The sequence below is a fragment of the Ranitomeya imitator genome, chromosome 7 (genome assembly GCF_032444005.1).
Source record: "Ranitomeya imitator isolate aRanImi1 chromosome 7, aRanImi1.pri, whole genome shotgun sequence".
Classification (NCBI taxonomy): domain Eukaryota; kingdom Metazoa; phylum Chordata; class Amphibia; order Anura; family Dendrobatidae; genus Ranitomeya; species Ranitomeya imitator.
In genome coordinates, this window is record NC_091288.1 from 33,406,295 (window position 1) to 33,428,017 (window position 21,723).

The window sequence follows — 21,723 nt, forward strand, 5'->3', positions numbered from 1 at the left end:
GTCATCCAGGACTTTTATTTTTTTTTTTTGCAATGTGCCTAAGAACTAACAGGTAGGTAGTTACTAACTATCTGCCTGTTGTACCCAGCGCTGGCTCAGAGCGGACACAGACTGCTTCTGCCGGCAATTCAGCGGCTTCCGCTGACGTTGTGTTATCAAAGCAGCACCTATTTCTCCGCTCTGCTCTGTGGACAGGGTGTGAATGCTGACATCATGCTGATTGACAGCCGGCTCCCCACTGCCTAACTGCGGGGAGCTGGCTATCAGTCAGCATAGCGGAAGCAGTCAAGCCCCATTGACGGAGCAGTTTGGAAGAAAAACAGCTACTCTGTTCACATGGAGCAGCTGGATTGCCAGCAGGAAAGGTCGGTGACTGCTCTGAGCCGATGCCTGATACAACAGGCAGGTAGTTAGTAACTGCCTGCCTAGTAGTCTTTGGCCTCATAGTAAAAAAAATATCCTGGATAACTTTTTAAAAGGTTGCTCACTAAATTTTTTGCATTAAAAACAGGTCCCAGAGAGTATTAAAACAGCAAAGGACAGATGGTTGTCTACTGGTCCCCCACAGCACCGCTCTCTATGTTCCTTGCCGGGATCCTCGCTTGCTCTTCTGCTTCCAATCAGTTGGAATCAGAAAAAAAATTACCATATAACCAAAAACAGTGGCCAAAAATGCTACAGGTCTCTGCATAATTTTTCAGTCAGAAAAATCCTCAATCGAAATACTGGTGATCTCGGAGTTCAGGTTCATTGTTTTCTTTCATTCGCATAGTTTAAAGAATTTCTAGAATGTAAAGTTGAAAAAACATTAGACAACCTGTGGAGGAACCTTAGAATGGCTTCACATGACCCAGTTGCAAGATCCATTTCCTCTGTCCCCCGGGTGCAATTTGCTTTCTAAACTCACTCGCCTTCCCCGGGTCTAGCACTGAGTCTCCGCCGCTGCTCCCGATATCTGTTGTTGTCTGTAGCGCTAACATCACTTCAACAGAGCTGCAGCCAATCAATAAGCTCAGCGCCTCTGCCAAGGTTGCTGGTGCAAGGCATTTAGGGCCATTGTCAACACTGATTGGCTGCAGCGCTTTCAACAAGTCATCAGATAATAACAGACCCCGCCAGCAGCAGCTTAGCTTTCGCACAGTATAGCCTAGTTTGTTCTTTTAGAGCAAACTCTGCCTTTGAACAGGGGTTTTCTGAAATGAAAGTCAAAGGGAATCTCATATGATTCATACTGCCCAAACCGCGGCATTGCATGGGATTTCAGAAAAGATTCGGCCTGGGTCCATTGCCGGAGACAAGACTAGTCCAGCACTGCCCCAGGCCGAATTCTCCCAGCGCTGCTTCAAGTGATTGACAGCACACCTATGGGAGAGACCTGTCAATCACCAGATGCCTTGCCCACCACTTGAGAATCTTGTGGGGGGTTACTGTTTTTCAGGCTCTGTTCACATCTTCATTACAACCTCTATTTGAAGCTTCCATTGTAGGTCTGGCCAAAAGTACTGGCTATTTTGTTCTATAAAATGCCAAGTCCTTTAAGGGTATGTGTCCACGCAGGCTTGGACTGGCCCATAGGGGAACAGGGGAATCCCCCCGGTGGGCCCCTGTGCAGATCTAGGCCCCATCCCCACTGTATTGGCAGTACTTGGCATAATCCACTTGATTCACTCTGTACAGAAAAAAAGCAGCATCTCATCATTCATGAACCAAACTACCCATTTCATTATTATATACGATAGGGTACTGTAGAGATATAGGTAAATTTGTGAACGAGGGTAGTGTAATATTTGTATGCAGGTTAAAAGTGGGCCCCCCAAAGTCAATGTTATATCGCTGCAGCGATATAGACAATGATGCCGATCGCTGCAGCGTCGCTGTTTAGGTTGTTGTGTGGTCGCTGGAGAGCTGTCACCGCTGTGCTTTACGGCCGGCCGGCGCTGACACAGTGCAGGGAAGCTGACGCCGGGGGATAGACATCGGAATGTGAGTATGTACTGTTTGTTTTTTTTTACTTGTACAATGGTAACCAGGGTAAACATCGGGTTACTAAGCGCGGCCCTTCTCTTAGTAACCCGATATTTACCCTGGTTACCAGTGAACACATCGCTGGATCGGCGTCACACACGCCGATCCAGCGATGACAGCGGGTGATCAGTGACTAAAAAAAAGGTCCTGATCATTCCCAGCGACCAACAATCTCCCAGCAGGGGCCTGATCGTTGGTCGCTGTCACGTATAACGATTTCGTTAACGATATCGTTGCTACGTCACAAAAAGCAACGATATCGTTAACGAAATCGTTATGTGTGAAGGTACCTTTAGGAGTCAATCATTTAGCAGTAGGGTCTATTTCTTATGAGACGGTTCACAAATAACCTGTCAGATTTTTTTTCGATGATGCCTCCAATATTTACAATTTATCTTCCAATGTGTCAAAAATTCCGGGATATTTTTTGAGAAAGATTAAACTGTTGGGGTCGGTGCATGGATGGAAATCTGATGTATTGCAATTGCATCATTGTAGATGAGATTTGATGCTATTAAGAAAAGCCGCCATGTAAATTAATGGTTACTGTAGATATCAATCTTTGCAATACCATGGAAGAAATGTGCAGAAAATTTGCACCATTAGGCTTCTTTCACACTAGCGTCGGGCTCGGCCCGTCGCAGTGCGTCGGGCCGAGGTTACCGACGCTAGCGTTGTAAGCGCCGCACAACGGGTGCAGCGGATGCAGATTTTCCTCGCATCCGCTGCCCCATTGTGAGGTGCGGGGAGGTGGGGGAGGAGTTCCGGCCGCGCATGCGCGGTCGGAAAAAGCGGTCCGTCGGCAGCAAAAAACGTTACATGTAGCGTTTTTTGCTCCCGACGGTCCGCCAAAGCATGACGCATCCGTCGCACGACGGATGCGACGTGTGGCAATCCGTCGCAATGCGTCGTCAATACAAGTCTATGGGGAAAAAGCGCATCCTGCAAGCATTTTTTCTGCAAAACGATGCATTGTGACGGATTGCAGTTAACGCTAGTGTGAAAGTAGCCTTACTGCAACAAAATCCACGAGTTTCACAGACTTGTTCATTTGTGAATGTCTGAAATTTGGTTTGGTGTCGACAGATACATTTTATTGATAACTTGGGTCAAGTCAGACCAAGGTCGCATTCACACATCCATTTGTTACGGTTCAAGTATAGACCTTAACAGTAGCATAACTTGAAGATTGTGGGCCCCAATGCAAAACTTATGATGAAGCCCCCAACTATCACTGTTCTTTAGTTTTGCTCTACTCATAGGGGCTGAAAGAGCTTTTTAGGGCTTCCTAGGCCCGGGGTGCGAGTGCAACACCTGCACCTTTTATAGTTACGCTCCTCTAGACCTTAATTCATGGGCCATCCACAGGTCTCCTGATCCAAGCTTGACAGCCACTTAGGCATATATGAGACTATCAAATTTGGGTTACCGCTCATTCAGACGTCAGTGATTTTTCTTGTGCTCCAAAAAACTGAGTTTCATCAGCGTTTTTGATGATCAAATGACGGTCATAAGGGTTTATTCAGAGTTTAGTCAGGGTTAGGGTTTCTTTTTCATCAGAGTTTAATCAATTTTTGATGAGTTTTTTTAACCCCTTTCTGACATATGACGTACTATCCCGTCGAGGTGGGGTGGGCCCGTATGACCACCGACGGGATAGTATGTCATACGCGATCGGCCGCGCTCACGGGGGGATCGCAGCCGGGTGTCAGCTGCTTATTGCAGCTGACATCCAGCACTATGTGCCAGGAGCGGTCACGGACCGCTCCCAGCACATTAACCCCTGGCATACCGCGATCAAACATGATCGCAGTGTGCCGGCGGTATAGCGAAGCATCACGCAGGGAGGGGGCTCCCTGCGGGCTTCCCTGAGACGATCGGTACAAGGCGATGTGCTCACCTTGTACCGAGCGTCTCCTCCCTGCAGGCCCCGGATCCAAAATAGCTGCGGGGCTACTTCCGGGTCCTGCAGGGAGTACTTCCGGGTCCAGAGCAGGCGCCTGTAAGCCTGCAGCAGGGCACGCCAGATCGCTGATCTGACACAGTGCTCTGCAAAGTGTCAGATCAGCGATCTGTCACTATACAGTGATGTCCCCCCTGGGACAAAGTAAGAAAGTTAAAAAAAAAAAAAATTTTAGATGTGTAAAAAAAATTTAAAAAAAAAATTCCTAAATAAAGAAGAAAAAAAATACGTTGTTCCCATAAATACATTTCTTCATCTAAATAAAAAAAAAAAACAATAAAAGTACACATATTTAGTATTGCCGCGTCCGTAACGACCCGACCTATAAAACTGTCCCACTAGTTAACCCCTTCACTGAACACCGTAAAAAAAAACAACAAAAAAACAACACTTTATTATCATACCACTGAACAAAAAGTGCAATAACACGCGATCAAAAAGATGGATATAAATAACCATGGTACTGCTGAAAATGTCATCTTGTCCCACAAAAAACGAGCCACCATACAGCATCATCAGTGAAAAAATAAAAAAAGTTACAGTCCTCAGAATAAAGCGATGCAAAAATAATTATTTTTTCTATAAAATAGTTCTTATCGTATAAAAAGCGCCAAAACATAAAAAAATGATGTAAATGAGGTATCGCTTTAATCGTACTGACCCGAAGAATAAAACTGCTTTATCCATTTTACCAAACGCGGAAGAGTATAAACGCCCCCCCCCCCAAAAGAAATTCATGAATAGCTGGTTTTTGGTCATTCTGCCTCACAAAAATCGGAATAAAAAGCGATCAAAACATGTCACGAAAATGGTACCATTAAAAACGTCAACTCGTCCCGCAAAAAACAAGACCTCACATGACTCTGTGGATCAAAATATGGAAAAATTATAGCTCTCAAAATGTGGTAACGCAAAAAATATTTTTTGCAATAAAAAGCGTCTTTTAGTGTGTGACGGCTGCCAATCATAAAAATCTGCGCGAAAACCCGCTATAAAAGTAAATCAAAATCCCCTTCATCACCCCCTTAGTTAGGGAAACATAAAAAAATTTAAAAAGTGTATATATTTCCATTTTCCTATTAGGGTTAGGGCTAGGGTTAGGGTTAGGGCTAGGGTTGAGCTTAGGGTTACAGTTAGGGATGGGGCTAAAGTTAGGGTTGGGGCTAAAGTTAGGGTTGGGGCTAAAGTTAGGGTTGGGGCTAAAGTTAGGGTTGGGGCTAAAGTTAGGGTTGGGGCTAAAGTTAAGGTTGGGGTCGGGGCTAAAGTTAGGGTTAGGGTTGGGGCTAAAGTTAGGGTTGGGGCTAAAGTTAGGGTTAGGGTTTCGATTACATTTATGGTTGGGATTAGGGTTAGGGGTGTGTCAGGGTTAGGGGTGTGGTTAAGGCTATGGTTGGGATTAGGGTTAGGGGTGTGTTTGGGATAGGGTTTCAGTTAGAATTGGGGGTTTCCACTGTTTAGGCACATCAGGCCTCTCCAAACGCGACATGGCGTCCGATCTCAATTCCAGCCAATTCTGCGTTGAAAAAGTAAAACAGTGGTCCTTCCCTTCCGAGCTCTCCGGTGCGCCCAAACAGGGGTTTACCCCAACATATGTGGTATCGGCATACTCACGACAAATTGGACAACTATTGGGGTCCAATTTCTCTTGTTACCCTTGGGAAAATAAAAATTTGGGGGGCTAAAAAAACATTTTTGTGGGAAAAAAATTTATTTTTATTTTCACGACTCTGCGTTATAAACTGTTGTGAAACACTTGGGGGTTCAAAGCTGTTAAAACACATCTAGATAAGTTCCTTGGGGGGTCTACTTTCCAAAATGGTGTCATTTGGTGGGGGGTTTCTACTGTTTAGGTGCATCAGGGGCTCTGAAAATGCAACGTGACGCCTGCAAACTAAGTCTGCATTCCAAATGGCGCTCCTTCCCTTCCGAGCTCTGCCATGCACCCAAACGGTGGTTACCCCCCACATATGGGGTATCAGCGTACTCAGGACAAATTGGACAACAACTTTTGCGGTCCAATTTCTCGTTACTCTTGGAAAAAAAAATTGGGGGGGCTAAAAATCATTTTTGTGGGAAAAAATTATTATTTTAACGACTGCGTTATAATCTGTAGTGAAACACTTGGGGGTTCAAAGCTGTCAAAACACATCTAGATAAGTTCCTTGGGGGGGTCTAGTTTCCAAAATGGTGTCACTTGTGGAGAGTTTTTACTGTTAAGGTGCATCAGGGGCTCTGCAAATGCAACATGACGCCTGCAGACCAATCCATCTAAGTCTGCATTCCAAATGGCGCTTCTTCCCTTCTGAGCTCTCCCATGCGCCCAAACGGTGGTTACCCCCCACATATGGGGTATCAGCGTACTCAGGACAAATTGGACAACAACTTTTGGGGTCCAATGTCTCCTGTTACCCTTGGAAAAATACAAAACTGGGGGCTAAAAAATAATTTTTGTGGATAAAAAATTATTTTTTATTTTCACGGCTCTGCGTTATAAACTGTAGTGAAACACTTGGGGGTTCAAAGTTCTCACAACACATCTAGATAAGTTCCTTGGGGGGTCTAGTTTCCAAAATGGTGTCACTTCTGGGGGGTTTCTACTGTTTAGGTGCATCAGGGGCTTTGCAAATGCATCGTGATGCCTGCAGACCAATCCATCTAAGTCTGCATTCCAAATGATGCTCCTTCCCTTCCGAGCTCTGCCATGCGCACAAACGGTGGTTCCCCCCACATATGGGGTATCAGCATATTCAGGACAAATTGGATAACAACTTTTGGGGTCAAATTTCTCCTGTTACCCTTGGGAAAATACAAAACTGGGGGCTAAAAAATAATTTTTGGGAAAAAAAAAATTATTTTCACGGCTCTGCATTATAAACTGTAGTGAAACACTTGGGGGTTCAAAGCTCTCAAAACACAGCTAGATAAGTTCGTTAGGGGGTCTACTTTCAAAAATGGTGTCACTTGTGGGGGGTTTCAATGTTTAGGCACATCAGGGGCTCTCCAAACGCAACATGGCGTCCCATCTCAATTCCAGTCAATTTTTGCATTGAAAAGTCAAACGGCGCTCCTTCCCTTCCGAGCTGAGCCGTGCACCCAAACAGTGGTTTACCCCCACATGTGGGGTATCGGCATACTCAGTACAAATGGCACAAAAACTTTTGTGTCCAATTTCTTCTCTTACCCTTGGGAAAATAAAAAATTGGGGCGAAAAGATCATATTTGTGAAAAAATATGATTTTTTATTTTTACGGCTCTGCATTATAAACTTCTGTGAAGCACTTGGTGGGTTAAAGTGCTCACCACACATCTCGATCCAATTTCTTCTCTTACCCTTGGGAAAATAAAACAAATTGGAGCTGAATAAATTTTTTGTGAAAACAAGTTAAATGTTCATTTTTATTTAAACATTCCAAAAATTCCTGGAAAACACCTGAAGGGTTGATAAACCTCTTGAATGTGGTTTTGAGCACCTTGAGGGGTGCAGTTTTTAGAATGGTGTCACACTTGGTTATTTTCTATCATATAGACCCCTCAAAATGACTTTAAATGTGATGTGGTCCCTAAAAAATTATAACTCCCTAACAAAACAAAAAAAAAATTGGTTCCAAAATTGTGCTGATGTAAAGTAGACATGTGGGAAATGTTACTTATTCATTATTTTACATGACATATCTCTGTGATTTAAGGGCATAAAAATTCAAAGTTGGAAAATTGCAAAATGTTCACAATTTTCGCCAAATTTCCGTTTTTTTCACAAATAAACGCAAGTTATATTGAAGAAATGTTACCACTATTATGAAGTACAATATGTCACGAGAAAACAATGTCAGAATCGCCAAGATCCGTTGAAGCGTTCCAGAGTTATAATCTCATAAAGGGACAGTGGTCAGAATTGTAAAAATTGGCCCGGTCATTAACGTGCAAACCACCCTTGGGGGTAAAGGGGTTAACTTCTTTTATCAAACAGTCAGTGATAAACAGATAGCACATGGATGGCCTATGAGCGCAGTCTGATTTTTATCGCGGACCCAAACACTTGAATTGCCAATTTTGATCCAGCACTCAGATCGGTTTCTGATGTGTCTCCATGCTTCAAAGAAAAAAAATTGGACTTGTAAACTACCCCATAGACTTTCATAGGTACAAGATCTATCCATAAAAATCACGGATGACACTTGTATGAGTAAGGCTACGTTCACATTAGCGTTGCGCCACCGTGCGTCGGCGACGCAACGCGCGACGCACGCTAAAACGCGCAAAAACGCGCGCAAAAACGCGCGCGTTTTGCGACGCGTGCGTCGTTTTCCGACGAAAATCGGACGCACAGAAAATGCTACATGTAGCGTTTTCTTGCGTCCGACGCTAGCGTCGGAAACGACGCACGTGGCGAAAAACGCCACCAAAACGACGCACGCGTCCCCTATGTTAAACATAGGGGCGCGTCGCCGCAGCGTCGCCGCTGCGTCGCCGGCGCAACAGCGACGCACATTGGCGGAACGCCAATGTGAACGTAGCCTAAATCAGACGTGTAAATGCCCCCTTAGGAGACCTTCAGCCAATTCGTAAACTATGGTTTGTACATGACACATAGGTGTGTGAATGTGGCCTGATGATACGTTCACACAGTTGTTTTATGAGGACTTTGGAGCAGGTTCTGCTTCAAAATCTGCATCAAAATAAGCTTAAAGGGGTCATCCAGGACTTTTATTTTTTTTTTTTGCAATGTGCCTAAGAACTAACAGGTAGGTAGTTACTAACTATCTGCCTGTTGTACCCAGCGCTGGCTCAGAGCGGACACAGACTGCTTCTGCCGGCAATTCAGCGGCTTCCGCTGACGTTGTGTTATCAAAGCAGCACCTATTTCTCCGCTCTGCTCTGTGGACAGGGTGTGAATGCTGACATCATGCTGATTGACAGCCGGCTCCCCACTGCCTAACTGCGGGGAGCTGGCTATCAGTCAGCATAGCGGAAGCAGTCAAGCCCCATTGACGGAGCAGTTTGGAAGAAAAACAGCTACTCTGTTCACATGGAGCAGCTGGATTGCCAGCAGGAAAGGTCGGTGACTGCTCTGAGCCGATGCCTGATACAACAGGCAGGTAGTTAGTAACTGCCTGCCTAGTAGTCTTTGGCCTCATAGTAAAAAAAATATCCTGGATAACTTTTTAAAAGGTTGCTCACTAAATTTTTTGCATTAAAAACAGGTCCCAGAGAGTATTAAAACAGCAAAGGACAGATGGTTGTCTACTGGTCCCCCACAGCACCGCTCTCTATGTTCCTTGCCGGGATCCTCGCTTGCTCTTCTGCTTCCAATCAGTTGGAATCAGAAAAAAAATTACCATATAACCAAAAACAGTGGCCAAAAATGCTACAGGTCTCTGCATAATTTTTCAGTCAGAAAAATCCTCAATCGAAATACTGGTGATCTCGGAGTTCAGGTTCATTGTTTTCTTTCATTCGCATAGTTTAAAGAATTTCTAGAATGTAAAGTTGAAAAAACATTAGACAACCTGTGGAGGAACCTTAGAATGGCTTCACATGACCCAGTTGCAAGATCCATTTCCTCTGTCCCCCGGGTGCAATTTGCTTTCTAAACTCACTCGCCTTCCCCGGGTCTAGCACTGAGTCTCCGCCGCTGCTCCCGATATCTGTTGTTGTCTGTAGCGCTAACATCACTTCAACAGAGCTGCAGCCAATCAATAAGCTCAGCGCCTCTGCCAAGGTTGCTGGTGCAAGGCATTTAGGGCCATTGTCAACACTGATTGGCTGCAGCGCTTTCAACAAGTCATCAGATAATAACAGACCCCGCCAGCAGCAGCTTAGCTTTCGCACAGTATAGCCTAGTTTGTTCTTTTAGAGCAAACTCTGCCTTTGAACAGGGGTTTTCTGAAATGAAAGTCAAAGGGAATCTCATATGATTCATACTGCCCAAACCGCGGCATTGCATGGGATTTCAGAAAAGATTCGGCCTGGGTCCATTGCCGGAGACAAGACTAGTCCAGCACTGCCCCAGGCCGAATTCTCCCAGCGCTGCTTCAAGTGATTGACAGCACACCTATGGGAGAGACCTGTCAATCACCAGATGCCTTGCCCACCACTTGAGAATCTTGTGGGGGGTTACTGTTTTTCAGGCTCTGTTCACATCTTCATTACAACCTCTATTTGAAGCTTCCATTGTAGGTCTGGCCAAAAGTACTGGCTATTTTGTTCTATAAAATGCCAAGTCCTTTAAGGGTATGTGTCCACGCAGGCTTGGACTGGCCCATAGGGGAACAGGGGAATCCCCCCGGTGGGCCCCTGTGCAGATCTAGGCCCCATCCCCACTGTATTGGCAGTACTTGGCATAATCCACTTGATTCACTCTGTACAGAAAAAAAGCAGCATCTCATCATTCATGAACCAAACTACCCATTTCATTATTATATACGATAGGGTACTGTAGAGATATAGGTAAATTTGTGAACGAGGGTAGTGTAATATTTGTATGCAGGTTAAAAGTGGGCCCCCCAAAGTCAATGTTACTGGTGGGCCCTTGGCACCCCAGTCCGACACGGTGTCCACGGTCTGGAATCCCAGCGCCTTGGATGCAGCGGATACCTCGCTCCACCCAAAGCGCTGCCCCTTTTGTACGCTCAGTGATTCCGCCTGTATTCATTGAACACATGCAGAATCACCGCATCCTATACGTAGACGTGTAATTTATCTTGTGGAGACTGAGCGTATCCGCAAGATAAATAGACATGCTGCAGTCTAGGAAGACGTGCCGCATGTGCGTATACACACATCCCCTCCACTATGCTGTAACATCTGGACGCTGCAGCTGTGCGCAGCGTGCAATCCGCAGCAAATACTGAAGGAATACGCCCCGTGGAAACATAGCCTCAAGGTTACCTAATAAATATCATTATGGTCAAAATAGACTGTCGGGTGCCGCGGATGTCCAGCAGGTAAGCAGTTGGACACTGGCACTAATTTACTAATTCTGCTCCTATGACAGAGCAAACCAGCAGAATTATATACCGGCAGACAGCAGCCATAGTGTTATCTCTTACCCCCTTACCACCCTGCGCATTACCGCAGTATCACCATAATCGAACTGACATGGTGAATCAAGATGCCAGGTCATTTTTATCATTCGATAAATAAAATTTTGTTTTTAGTAAAACGAATGGGGCCATTCAAAACTAAAACACGTTCCGCAAAAAAATCAAAGCCCTCATACATCTATGAGGAAAGAAAAATAAAAAAGTTATGGTCCTTGGAAGAAGGGAAGAAAAAAATGATAACACAAAAAACGAAAATTGTCTGCATCAGGAAGGGGTTAAAGGAGGACCCCCAGCCACCTCATATGTGTCTAAAGTAGATGGTCAGCTGTAGCCCTGTCCATAAGGTGCTGTATAATACTACAGATATTTTTCAACCTTTTTTAGGTCGATGGTTGAGTGACAGCTCATAGCCGGCTGTCACTTCCTTTCCCCTGTAGTTATTTTGCAGGTCACACCGAGTTCATTACTCAGGCTATGAAGATGATGAACATAACCTGACTGACCGGTGATCTCTGTTCTCATTTACACAACTCAGAAAACATTTGTATCACCCAGATTTGTGAAATCTTGGGTTTGGCTTGAAAAATCTCCAAGAGCCGATAGGCGGATTTCATTGTAATATATCCTCTTACGTTCCTTGTTCTTCCAGTGCAGAAAAAAAATAGAAAATGTATGATTCATCCAGGGAAATCATCCCTATACTTATGGCCCCTGTAGGAAGTTGCATAAACTTCTCAACATTTATTGTTGACTTGTGGCCTGCAAGTATCTCCTGATTTTTCACAGTTCTTCTGTGGTTGGACACATTAATGAGCAAGCATTCCTCACAGGCATATATAGTATATTTTCAAGTGTTGCCTTTAAATTATGTTTTGGAGGTGCAACATCTTCAAATCTTGTCTACGCTAATTTTTATTCACGACTCGAGGCCTCATTTTCTCCATAGGCAAAATGCGGTCAGAAATTTATCAGTGTTTTTTTCATCAGAGTTTGATCAGTTTCATCAGTTTTGTCTGGGAGAAAATGTGTGTAAATGGGTTAGTAACTGGCTTAGTGATAGAAAGCAGAGGGTGGTTATAAATGGTATCGTCTCTAACTGGGTCGCTGTGACCAGTGGGGTACCGCAGGGGTCAGTATTGGGACCTGTTCTCTTCAACATATTCATTAATGATCTGGTAGAAGGTTTACACAGTAAAATATCGATATTTGCAGATGATACAAAACTATGTAAAGCAGTTAATACAAGAGAAGATAGTATTCTGCTACAGATGGATCTGGATAAGTTGGAAACTTGGGCTGAAAGGTGGCAGATGAGGTTTAACAATGATAAATGTAAGGTTATACACATGGGAAGAGGGAATCAATATCACCATTACACACTGAACGGGAAACCACTGGGTAAATCTGACAGGGAGAAGGACTTGGGGATCCTAGTTAATGATAAGCTTACCTGGAGCAGCCAGTGCCAGGCAGCAGCTGCCAAGGCAAACAGGATCATGGGGTGCATTAAAAGAGGTCTGGATACACATGATGAGAGCATTATACTGCCTCTGTACAAATCCCTAGTTAGACCGCACATGGAGTACTGTGTCCAGTTTTGGGCACCGGTGCTCAGGAAGGATATAATGGAACTAGAGAGAGTACAAAGGAGGGCAACAAAATTAATAAAGGGGATGGGAGAACTACAATACCCAGATAGATTAGCGAAATTAGGATTATTTAGTCTAGAAAAAAGACGACTGAGGGGCGATCTAATAACCATGTATAAGTATATATGGGGACAATACAAATATCTCGCTGAGGATCTGTTTATACCAAGGAAGGTAACGGGCACAAGGGGGCATTCTTTGCGTCTGGAGGAGAGAAGGTTTTTCCACCAACATAGAAGAGGATTCTTTACTGTTAGGGCAGTGAGAATCTGGAATTGCTTGCCTGAGGAGGTGGTGATGGCGAACTCAGTCGAGGGGTTCAAGAGAGGCCTGGATGTCTTCCTGGAGCAGAACAATATTGTATCATACAATTATTAGGTTCTGTAGAAGGACGTAGATCTGGGGATTTATTATGATGGAATATAGGCTGAACTGGATGGCCAAATGTCTTTTTTCGGCCTTACTAACTATGTTACTATGTTGCTAAGTTTTACTGATGGAGGTTTATCAGGTCCTATAATCCCTGAAAAATGAACAGCTTTAATTTTCGGAGTTCGAGGGAAAGTCAGACAAGAGAAGAGTGTGAGGGGAGAGTGTGAGGGGAGAGTGTGAGGGGAGAGGAAGGAGAGTGTGAGAGGACAGGGAGGAAATATAGGAGAGTGTGAGAGGAGAGTGAGAGAGGAGAGATAGAGAGGAGATGGAGGAGAAATAGAGGAGAGAAAGGAGATAGAGGCGAGTGAGAGAGGAGAGATAGATGCGATTGAGAAGAGTGAGAGAGAATGAGAGAGGAGAGTGAGAGAGGAGATGGAGGAGAATGAGAGAGGAGATGGAGGAGAATAAGAGAAGAGATGGAGGAGAATAAGAGAGGAGATGGAGGAGAGTGAGAGGAGATGGAGGAGAGTGAGAGGAGACGGAGGAGAGTGAGAGAGGAGATGGAGGAGAATAAGAGAAGAGATGGAGGAGAATAAGAGAGGAGATGGAGGAGAGTGAGAGGAGATGGAGGAGAATGAGAGAGGAGATGGAGGAGAGTGAGAGGAGATGAAGGAGAATGAGAGAGGAGATGGAGGAGAATGAGAGAGGAGATGGAGGAGAGTGAGAGAGGAGATGGAGGAGAGTGAGAGAGGAGATGGAGGAGAATGAGAGAGGAGATGGAGGAGAATGAGAGAGGAGATGGAGGAGAATGAGAGAGGAGATGGAGGAGAATGAGAGAGGAGATGGAGGAGAATGAGAGAGGAGATGGAGGAGAATGAGAGAGAAGATGGAGGAGAATGAGAGAGGAGATGGAGGAGAATGAGAGAGGAGATGGAGGAGAATGAGAGAGGAGATGGAGGAGAATGAGAGAGGAGATGGAGGAGAGTGAGAGAGGAGATGGAGGAGAATGAGAGAGGAGATGGAGGAGAATGAGAGAGGAGATGGAGGAGAGTGAGAGAGGAGATGGAGGAGAATGAGAGAGGAGATGGAGGAGAATGAGAGAGGAGATGGAGGAGAATGAGAGAGGAGATGGAGGAGAGTGAGAGAGGAGATGGAGGAGAGTGAGAGAGGAGATGGAGGAGAGTGAGAGAGGAGATGGAGGAGAATGAGAGAGGAGATGGAGGAGAAATGACAGAGGAGATGGAGGAGAGTGAGAGAGGAGATGGAGGAGAATGAGAGAGGAGATGGAGGAGAATGAGAGAGGAGATGGAGGAGAGCGAGAGAGGAGATGGAGGAGAATGAGAGAGGAGATGGAGGATAATGAGAGAGGAGATGGAGGAGAATGAGAGAGGAGATGGAGGAGAATAAGAGAGGAGATGGAGGAGAGTGAGAGAGGAGATGGAGGAGAGCGAGAGAGGAGATGGAGGAGAGCGAGAGAGGAGATGGAGGAGAAATGACAGAGGAGATGGAGGATAATGAGAGAGGAGATGGAGGAGAATGAGAGAGGAGATGGAGGAGAATGAGAGAGGAGATGGAGGAGAATGAGAGAGGAGATGGAGGAGAGTGAGAGAGGAGATGGAGGATAATGAGAGAGGAGATGGAGGAGAATGAGAGAGGAGATGGAGGAGAATGAGAGAGGAGATGGAGGAGAGCGAGAGAGGAGATGGAGGAGAATGAGAGAGGAGATGGAGGAGAGCGAGAGAGGAGATGGAGGAGAGTGAGAGAGGAGATGGAGGAGAAATGACAGAGGAGATGGAGGAGAGTGAGAGAGGAGATGGAGGAGAATGAGAGAGGAGATGGAGGAGAGTGAGAGAGGAGATGGAGGAGAATGAGAGAGGAGATGGAGGATAATGAGAGAGGAGATGGAGGAGAATGAGAGAGGAGATGGAGGAGAATAAGAGAGGAGATGGAGGAGAGTGAGAGAGGAGATGGAGGAGAGCGAGAGAGGAGATGGAGGAGAAATGACAGAGGAGATGGAGGATAATGAGAGAGGAGATGGAGGAGAATGAGAGAGGAGATGGAGGAGAATGAGAGAGGAGATGGAGGAGAATGAGAGAGGAGATGGAGGAGAATGAGAGAGGAGATGGAGGAGAGTGAGAGAGGAGATGGAGGATAATGAGAGAGGAGATGGAGGAGAATGAGAGAGGAGATGGAGGAGAGTGAGAGAGGAGATGGAGGAGAATGAGAGAGGAGATGGAGGATAATGAGAGAGGAGATGGAGGAGAATGAGAGAGGAGATGGAGGATAATGAGAGAGGAGATGGAGGAGAATGAGAGAGGAGATGGAGGAGAATGAGAGAGGAGATGGAGGAGAATGAGAGAGGAGATGGAGGAGAGTGAGAGAGGAGAGTGAGAGAAAAGAGCGAAGAGAGAGTGAGAGGAGGGAGAGAGAGGAGACAGAGGAGAGAGAAGAGAAAATTTTTTTTTCCAGATCCTAACTTTGGGTCTCCATTGTTTTCAGGTTCTGGTTCAAGTTCAGGTACAGTTCAAACTTCCACAGGTCCACTCATCCCTATTCACGGACACACGGACTTGCATTTATGAGTTTGACCTGAGACTCGTATCAAAATCAGACATGTCTCCATGATGCAGACCACTTGGTCCTCAAACATACACTGATGTGAATTACCCCATCTACTATAATAGGTGCGATTTCCATTTGATTGAGCCCTTAGTGGAAGCTGCAGACCCTTGATTACAGCCAGCAGTTTAGATCCTAAAGGCCGAGCCTCCATCAATCAGCAAGTGCTGAGAATTAGGTCTCATTTAGGCATCCAATATCCTCATTCGAGTGCTATCCGCGGTTCTCACTCGTACCTGTGATAGCCTATGGAGCCATTCACATGTCCTTGATTTTTCACGGACTGAGCAGTCCACAAAGGATCGCAGAGGCATGTCCAATGGTTGGATCAAAACCAATCATTGAAGTCAATGGGAGAGTGAAAAACTCGAACCACACTCGGATGACGTTTGCTTGCGGTCCGATTTTCACAATCTTTCTGAAAGAAGGTATAGAAACTTTTTTTTTCTATGGACAATAAAAGCGGATGACACTCAGACCACACTCTGATCAAACTCTGATCAGAATAATTGGTCTGATTTTTTTGTACATGGAAAAAATGGACATGTGCATGAGGCCTTAATAAGAGGATTAGAATGGCACCATGAGAAGAAATTACCATGATAGACATGTTTAAGGGGAAGTTGTCACTTTGGAAAACGCTATTTACTTGCCGTTATAGGGATCATATGAAGGTAATAGAGTTACAATAATGCCTAACCACCTTACTGAAAGTGCGGCTACTGGGAGAAAATGAACTTATTTTCTCCCAAGAGCTGCTGGCTTTCAATCATGGGGACGTGCATGGAGCTCACATGTGCTATACTCTGAGCAGCGGCTCACTACAGCACTTTGATTAGCAGCTCACTCTGCAATGTTGTGCTGCAGTGCCGGCTGTCAATTAATGTTTTGTGAGCAGTCACTGCAGCCAATCAATGCCCATCCAAAAACAAAGACAAAAATGTGGCAGAAAAAAACCCTGTGATTTCGCACATGGGAATGTAGCTTTGGCATTAAAATCTACACACAAAAAATCTGCCGTCTTTGGTTTTAATGGTTTCCTCTTTGTACTACTCGGGGCCCACCGGGGATTTCACCGGTATCCCAGTGGGCCAGTCCGACCCTGCTACTGGGATGATCACTTTAAATAACTGCTATCAATCAAGTGAATCATAAGAGCGAAAAACTGAAGCTTGATTATTGTCACAGCATTTATGGCAGCTGGACATTCCCCTCTACACTAATAGGCTGTGTGCCGATGCCACAGAGGGTTTCCACTTAGGAAATAACCTTTCAGGGGTTGTGCCAAAATTACAACTTTACAGCTCTCTGCAGGATCAGCGATAGATGACTGACGGCATCGCATTGGGTGAATCTTCTGCAGATGCAGAAAAAATCCCAAGCAGATGGTAAATGTTACCTACTAGATCCAAGCAGCAGCAAACCCTGCGATCGGCTTCTCATCAGATGACCTTTTTAATAAAAGTAAAAGGACAACTCCTTAAATTACTACTTAATACAAATTGTGCAAGTTTCCACTATGGTTTGTTTTTCTATTCCTCCCTGATTTTAGCATCTTTACTGTTTTATTATATCCAAAGGTCGGAAATGTAAAACTTCTCACAGTCACTATAGGAAGGTTTTGAAGGGGTTTTCCAAGTTAATAAGCATTTAGGCCACAGAAGAGGAATGGTATAAAATGGCAAAATGACCTACACTCTCGCGTTTAAACTAACAGCGCATCGGTGGTCACCATCTGTCTCGTTTACGTGCCTGATGTGATGACGTCCCCGTCTACTCATGAGCTGTGCTACGCTTAATACACAACAAGAGGTTGACCAGTTGAAAACAACTTTTTACCTATACACAGGATAATAATAATCTTTATATAGCGCTAACGTATTCCGCAGCGCTTTACATTTTGCACACATTATCATCGCTGTCCCCGATGGGGCTCGCAATCTAAATTCCCTATCGGTATGTCTTTGGAGTGTGGGAGGAAACGGAGAACCCGGAGGAAGCCACGCAAACACGGAGAGAACATACAAACTCTTCGCAGATGTTGTCCTTGGTGGGGTTTGAACCCAGGACTCCAGCGCTGCAAGGCTGCAGTGCTAACCACTGCGCCACCGTGCCACCCATAGGTGGACCTGCTGGATCCTGGACTGATCGGCAAAACGGGAAATTTTATCTCTTTAAATTACATTTCAGAACTTTCCCAAATTCTCATGAAAAAAATTACATCGCATCCTGCACTGTACTACTGAAACCAATTTATTATATATTTTAGGAGTCTTAGTTGGTCAATTTTATACTGACTCCAAATCCAACTCCACCAAAATAGACACTGACTGAAACTCCACGACTCCGACTCCACATTCCTGCCCATCGGGAACGGTGCGGCGGTAGAGCAGGAGAACTGCAGGGTCATTCTAGCTGTTTGGACCCTCAGTGACCAGTAAGTTATCACCTAATTTTAGGATAGGTGATAACTCGATTCACTGGACAATCCCTTTAATACCATTTCCACTTTCTGGACCATTTCCACTTTCTGGACAATTTATTTTAGGATCTTGAAAAACCCCTAAAGCCAAGCACTGGACATGAGAATCACGAGTCTCTCCGCTGCCCTATAACTAGTCGATTTTGCTTTTATTGACCTGTTTTTATCGACTAGTTATATGTTTCTGGCACTTTATACTCACTATTTGCACTAGGGCCGTGTAGTGACACCCACTGTGATTCTCCCATCAACATAACTTACCATTCAATGGATTTATGATCCCTACAGCTTTTATACTACTTTATACACCCCTGGTTCACTCAGTTTGAGTTACACTACATTGCTCTCCTGAGTGTGCGTCCTTTGTTTTTCTATATACAATTGTTTTTGTACCTCTTTGGATTCTGGCATTGTGGCCTATATATATTTTTTGACCTGTATTTATTTTCCCTCTTCATAACTTTTTTAATAATTATATAGTAATAAAATTAAATTATTTTATTGGACTGCTTGGTCGGTTTGTGGTGCTTTTGTTTGCTTAGAATATTTCCCAGGCATATTCACTTCAGGAAAAAGTTGCCGTCTTTTTTTCCTAGAACTGCTCAGACGACATTTTTGCGCTTAATTTTGTGGCGGCTCCACCACCGGTGTCTTTTCCCTATCTTGCCTCCCGAAGAATGGACGTATTGACTATTTTAATTATTCCATGGTCTCCGAACCTTGAAACAGTTAAAAGAAGTAACAAAAGACTGAACATGTGCACAGCAATGTCGTTTTGACATTGCTGTGCAGTATGTTCATTTTATGAAACGCTTTTTCAGGCGGAATCCCCTGAAAAAGACGTTGCGTGCACACAACCTCAGAGGAAGAAACAGTGGTTTGGCTCACAGAATCTTGTCTAAGGGCTCGCTCCCACTTCAGGTTTTTGCCGTCAGGCACAATCCATCGAATGATGAAAAAAACGGATCCGTCACAGATTGGGAAAAACTGATGCGACGGATCCGTTTTTTCAACGGATTCGACTAGCATGTCCAAATAATTGGATTAAAAAAAATGGAGCATGCTCAGTTTAAAAAAACGGAATCCGGTGCCGGAATCCATCATTTTCCGGATCCGGCACCTTCCATTTTAGCAAAAAGCCAGAAGCGCTGGCGCTGTCCGGTTTTTCGCCGCAGACAAAAAACATTACTGTGGACATTTTTTCCAGACACCTGCTTTGAAAAACGTGACACGTTCAACGGTTCTCAGCCTGTGAAGGTTGTGAAAATGTTTTGTTTTTCCACAGACATCAGGAAGAGAATATAAAAAAAGAAAATGGTGCAACTAGAAAGTCGCACAGTCATCTCCACGTGACCGTACACCACATTGTTTGTGAATTATTTCCCATCAGTGTGTAACCACCTTCAATGTTTTCTCTTCCTCATTCATGTCGGGTACTGGATGTAAAAGTGAATATCTTTTTTTTTTTTTTTTTTTTTTAATTAAAGAATATTTTTAAAAAATTTGATTAATGCTGGTTTCATAGGCGATAGACAATTGCTGTATCTAAAAGTTGTCTCGGCAAGTCGGCAACATTTTGATTTAATCTTAATGATCTCTAAATTGAAGCTCAGGGTGATTGCTGACCTCTTTCAATTCGAGGAAATAAGACCCCCTTAAGGGTGGTTTCACACTTGCGGTAAAAAACGCAAAAAAAGCATGCGTTTTTAATGTTAAGTATGGGTGAAAAAAACGCATGCGTTTTTTATGCATGCGTTGTGTTGCAGAAATGCAACATGTAGTATTTTTTGCGGCATTTTTTTGCGGCAAAAAAAATGCATTGATGTCTATGTAAACGCATGCGTTTTTAACCACATGCGTTTGCATGCGTTAAAAACGCATGCGTTTTTATTAAAAAAAAACAAAAAAAACCACTCAGAAACCAGAAGGGTTAGGGGTAGGGTTAGGGTTAGGATCCCTTTAGGGTTAGGGTTAGGATCCCTTTAGGGTTAGGGTTAGGATCCCTTTAGGGTTAGGATTAGGGTTACGATCCCTACCCCTAACCCTAACCCTAGCTCTTTCTGTTTATAGTGAGTTTTTTACTTTATTTTGATGATTGGCAGCTGTCACACAGTTATCTGCATGCGTTTAAAAAACGCAAACGCATGAAAAAACGCACGTAAACGCGTTAAAACGCCGCGTTTTTTTCACCACATGCAAAAACGCATGTGTCAAAAAAACGCGGCGTTTGCACGCGTTTACATGCGTTTTTTCACCATGCTTTTTTTGCGTTTTTTACCGCAAAAACGCAAAAAAAAAAAAAACGCAAGTGTGAAACCAGCCTTACTCATGATTGGTGAGGTTACCGCCAGGGGTGAGATCTCCAAGCAATCAGATGTAGATTATGTTTCTAAAATGACTAAAATGGGGAAACGACAACCATAATAATTGAACAAGTACTATCCAACATGGAAACCAACTGGTCTGTGGAAATCGGACTGCACTCAGAAGCCATCCGAGTGCAGTCCGATTTCCACAAACCAGTTTTTTTTTCTCCATCTTTTCCGCATCTGAGAGAATCCGATCACACTCAGATCAGAATGTGATGTGCAAAATCGATCCGATTCCCTCGGAAGACAAGGAATATGCTCGTGTCTCCCTAGACTATGATGCACCAATTTCATGTGAATGTAAAATAAAAATTACATTTTCGAACCTCAATCTCTCTGTATTGTATGTAAAAGAGTTATACATTCAAAGCAACATGTCGTTCTAGAAGTAGACGATCACACGCCAAAATTTCGCCAAGAATTGTTTTTCTTTACTACAATGGCTTCATCACGGCTTCTTAACTCCTCTCGCTTCATTGTAACCTTTGTAATATTTACAGATAGAAAACAAACATAACTTCATTACATCACCCAAGAATGACTTAAGGAAGGGAGATTCTCAGAAGTGTCACTGGAAACTTTAGCTTTTACATACTTTTCAGGTGAGTCGACCTGGGGATATTATGTAATAAGTGACATCCCCCGATTCATCCCTGTTGTTCTCTCATCTTTGCAGGTCGCTATCATTTCCCACACCCTTTTTAGTGATGATACAGAACTGGGAAATATGGATAAAAACACAGGAGATCAACTTAATAGAGCCTACGAAGCATATCGTCAGGCATGTATGGATAAGGAACGAGCCAGGAAGGAACTACAGCAAAGGGTATGAAGGAGCATTGCCTTGTGTGGGGACGGGGATGGCAAAAAAAAAAAACAAGTTTGTTATCACTATTCCCTCAGAAATATGTTTTATACAAGACAGGAAATGTTTTGTCACCTATGATAGCAGCATACTGTAGAGACAGAGACCCTGATTCCAGCAATGTATCACTTACTGGGCTGCTTACTATAGTTTTGATAAAATCAGTGTTTTATCACCAGGAGATTATCACAAGAGGACTAGTAGAGCTGCTGTCAGGTAGTCCAGCCACTCCCCCACACCTGATTGGCAGCTTCAACACATCAGTGGTGTGTGCGGGGTTATACACAGCTCAGCATTGAGAGAACTGGTAGATCTATAACAGAGAAAACAGTGAAT

At 44.2% G+C, this 21,723-nt stretch overlaps 1 protein-coding gene across 3 annotated transcripts in view; it reads left to right on the forward strand.

Annotated features, from left to right (window-relative positions):
* TANK (TRAF family member associated NFKB activator) overlaps positions 1 to 21,723 on the forward strand; it is a 105,818-nt gene that overhangs the window by 50,356 nt on the left and 33,739 nt on the right. For all 3 annotated transcript variants that reach the window (XM_069733036.1, XM_069733034.1, XM_069733037.1), the window contains exons 2-3: positions 21,023 to 21,124; positions 21,199 to 21,348. In XM_069733036.1, coding sequence (XP_069589137.1) covers positions 21,250 to 21,348 — 99 coding nt within the window. In that variant the 5' untranslated portion in view covers positions 21,023 to 21,124; positions 21,199 to 21,249. The remainder of the gene's footprint in view (positions 1 to 21,022; positions 21,125 to 21,198; positions 21,349 to 21,723) is intronic.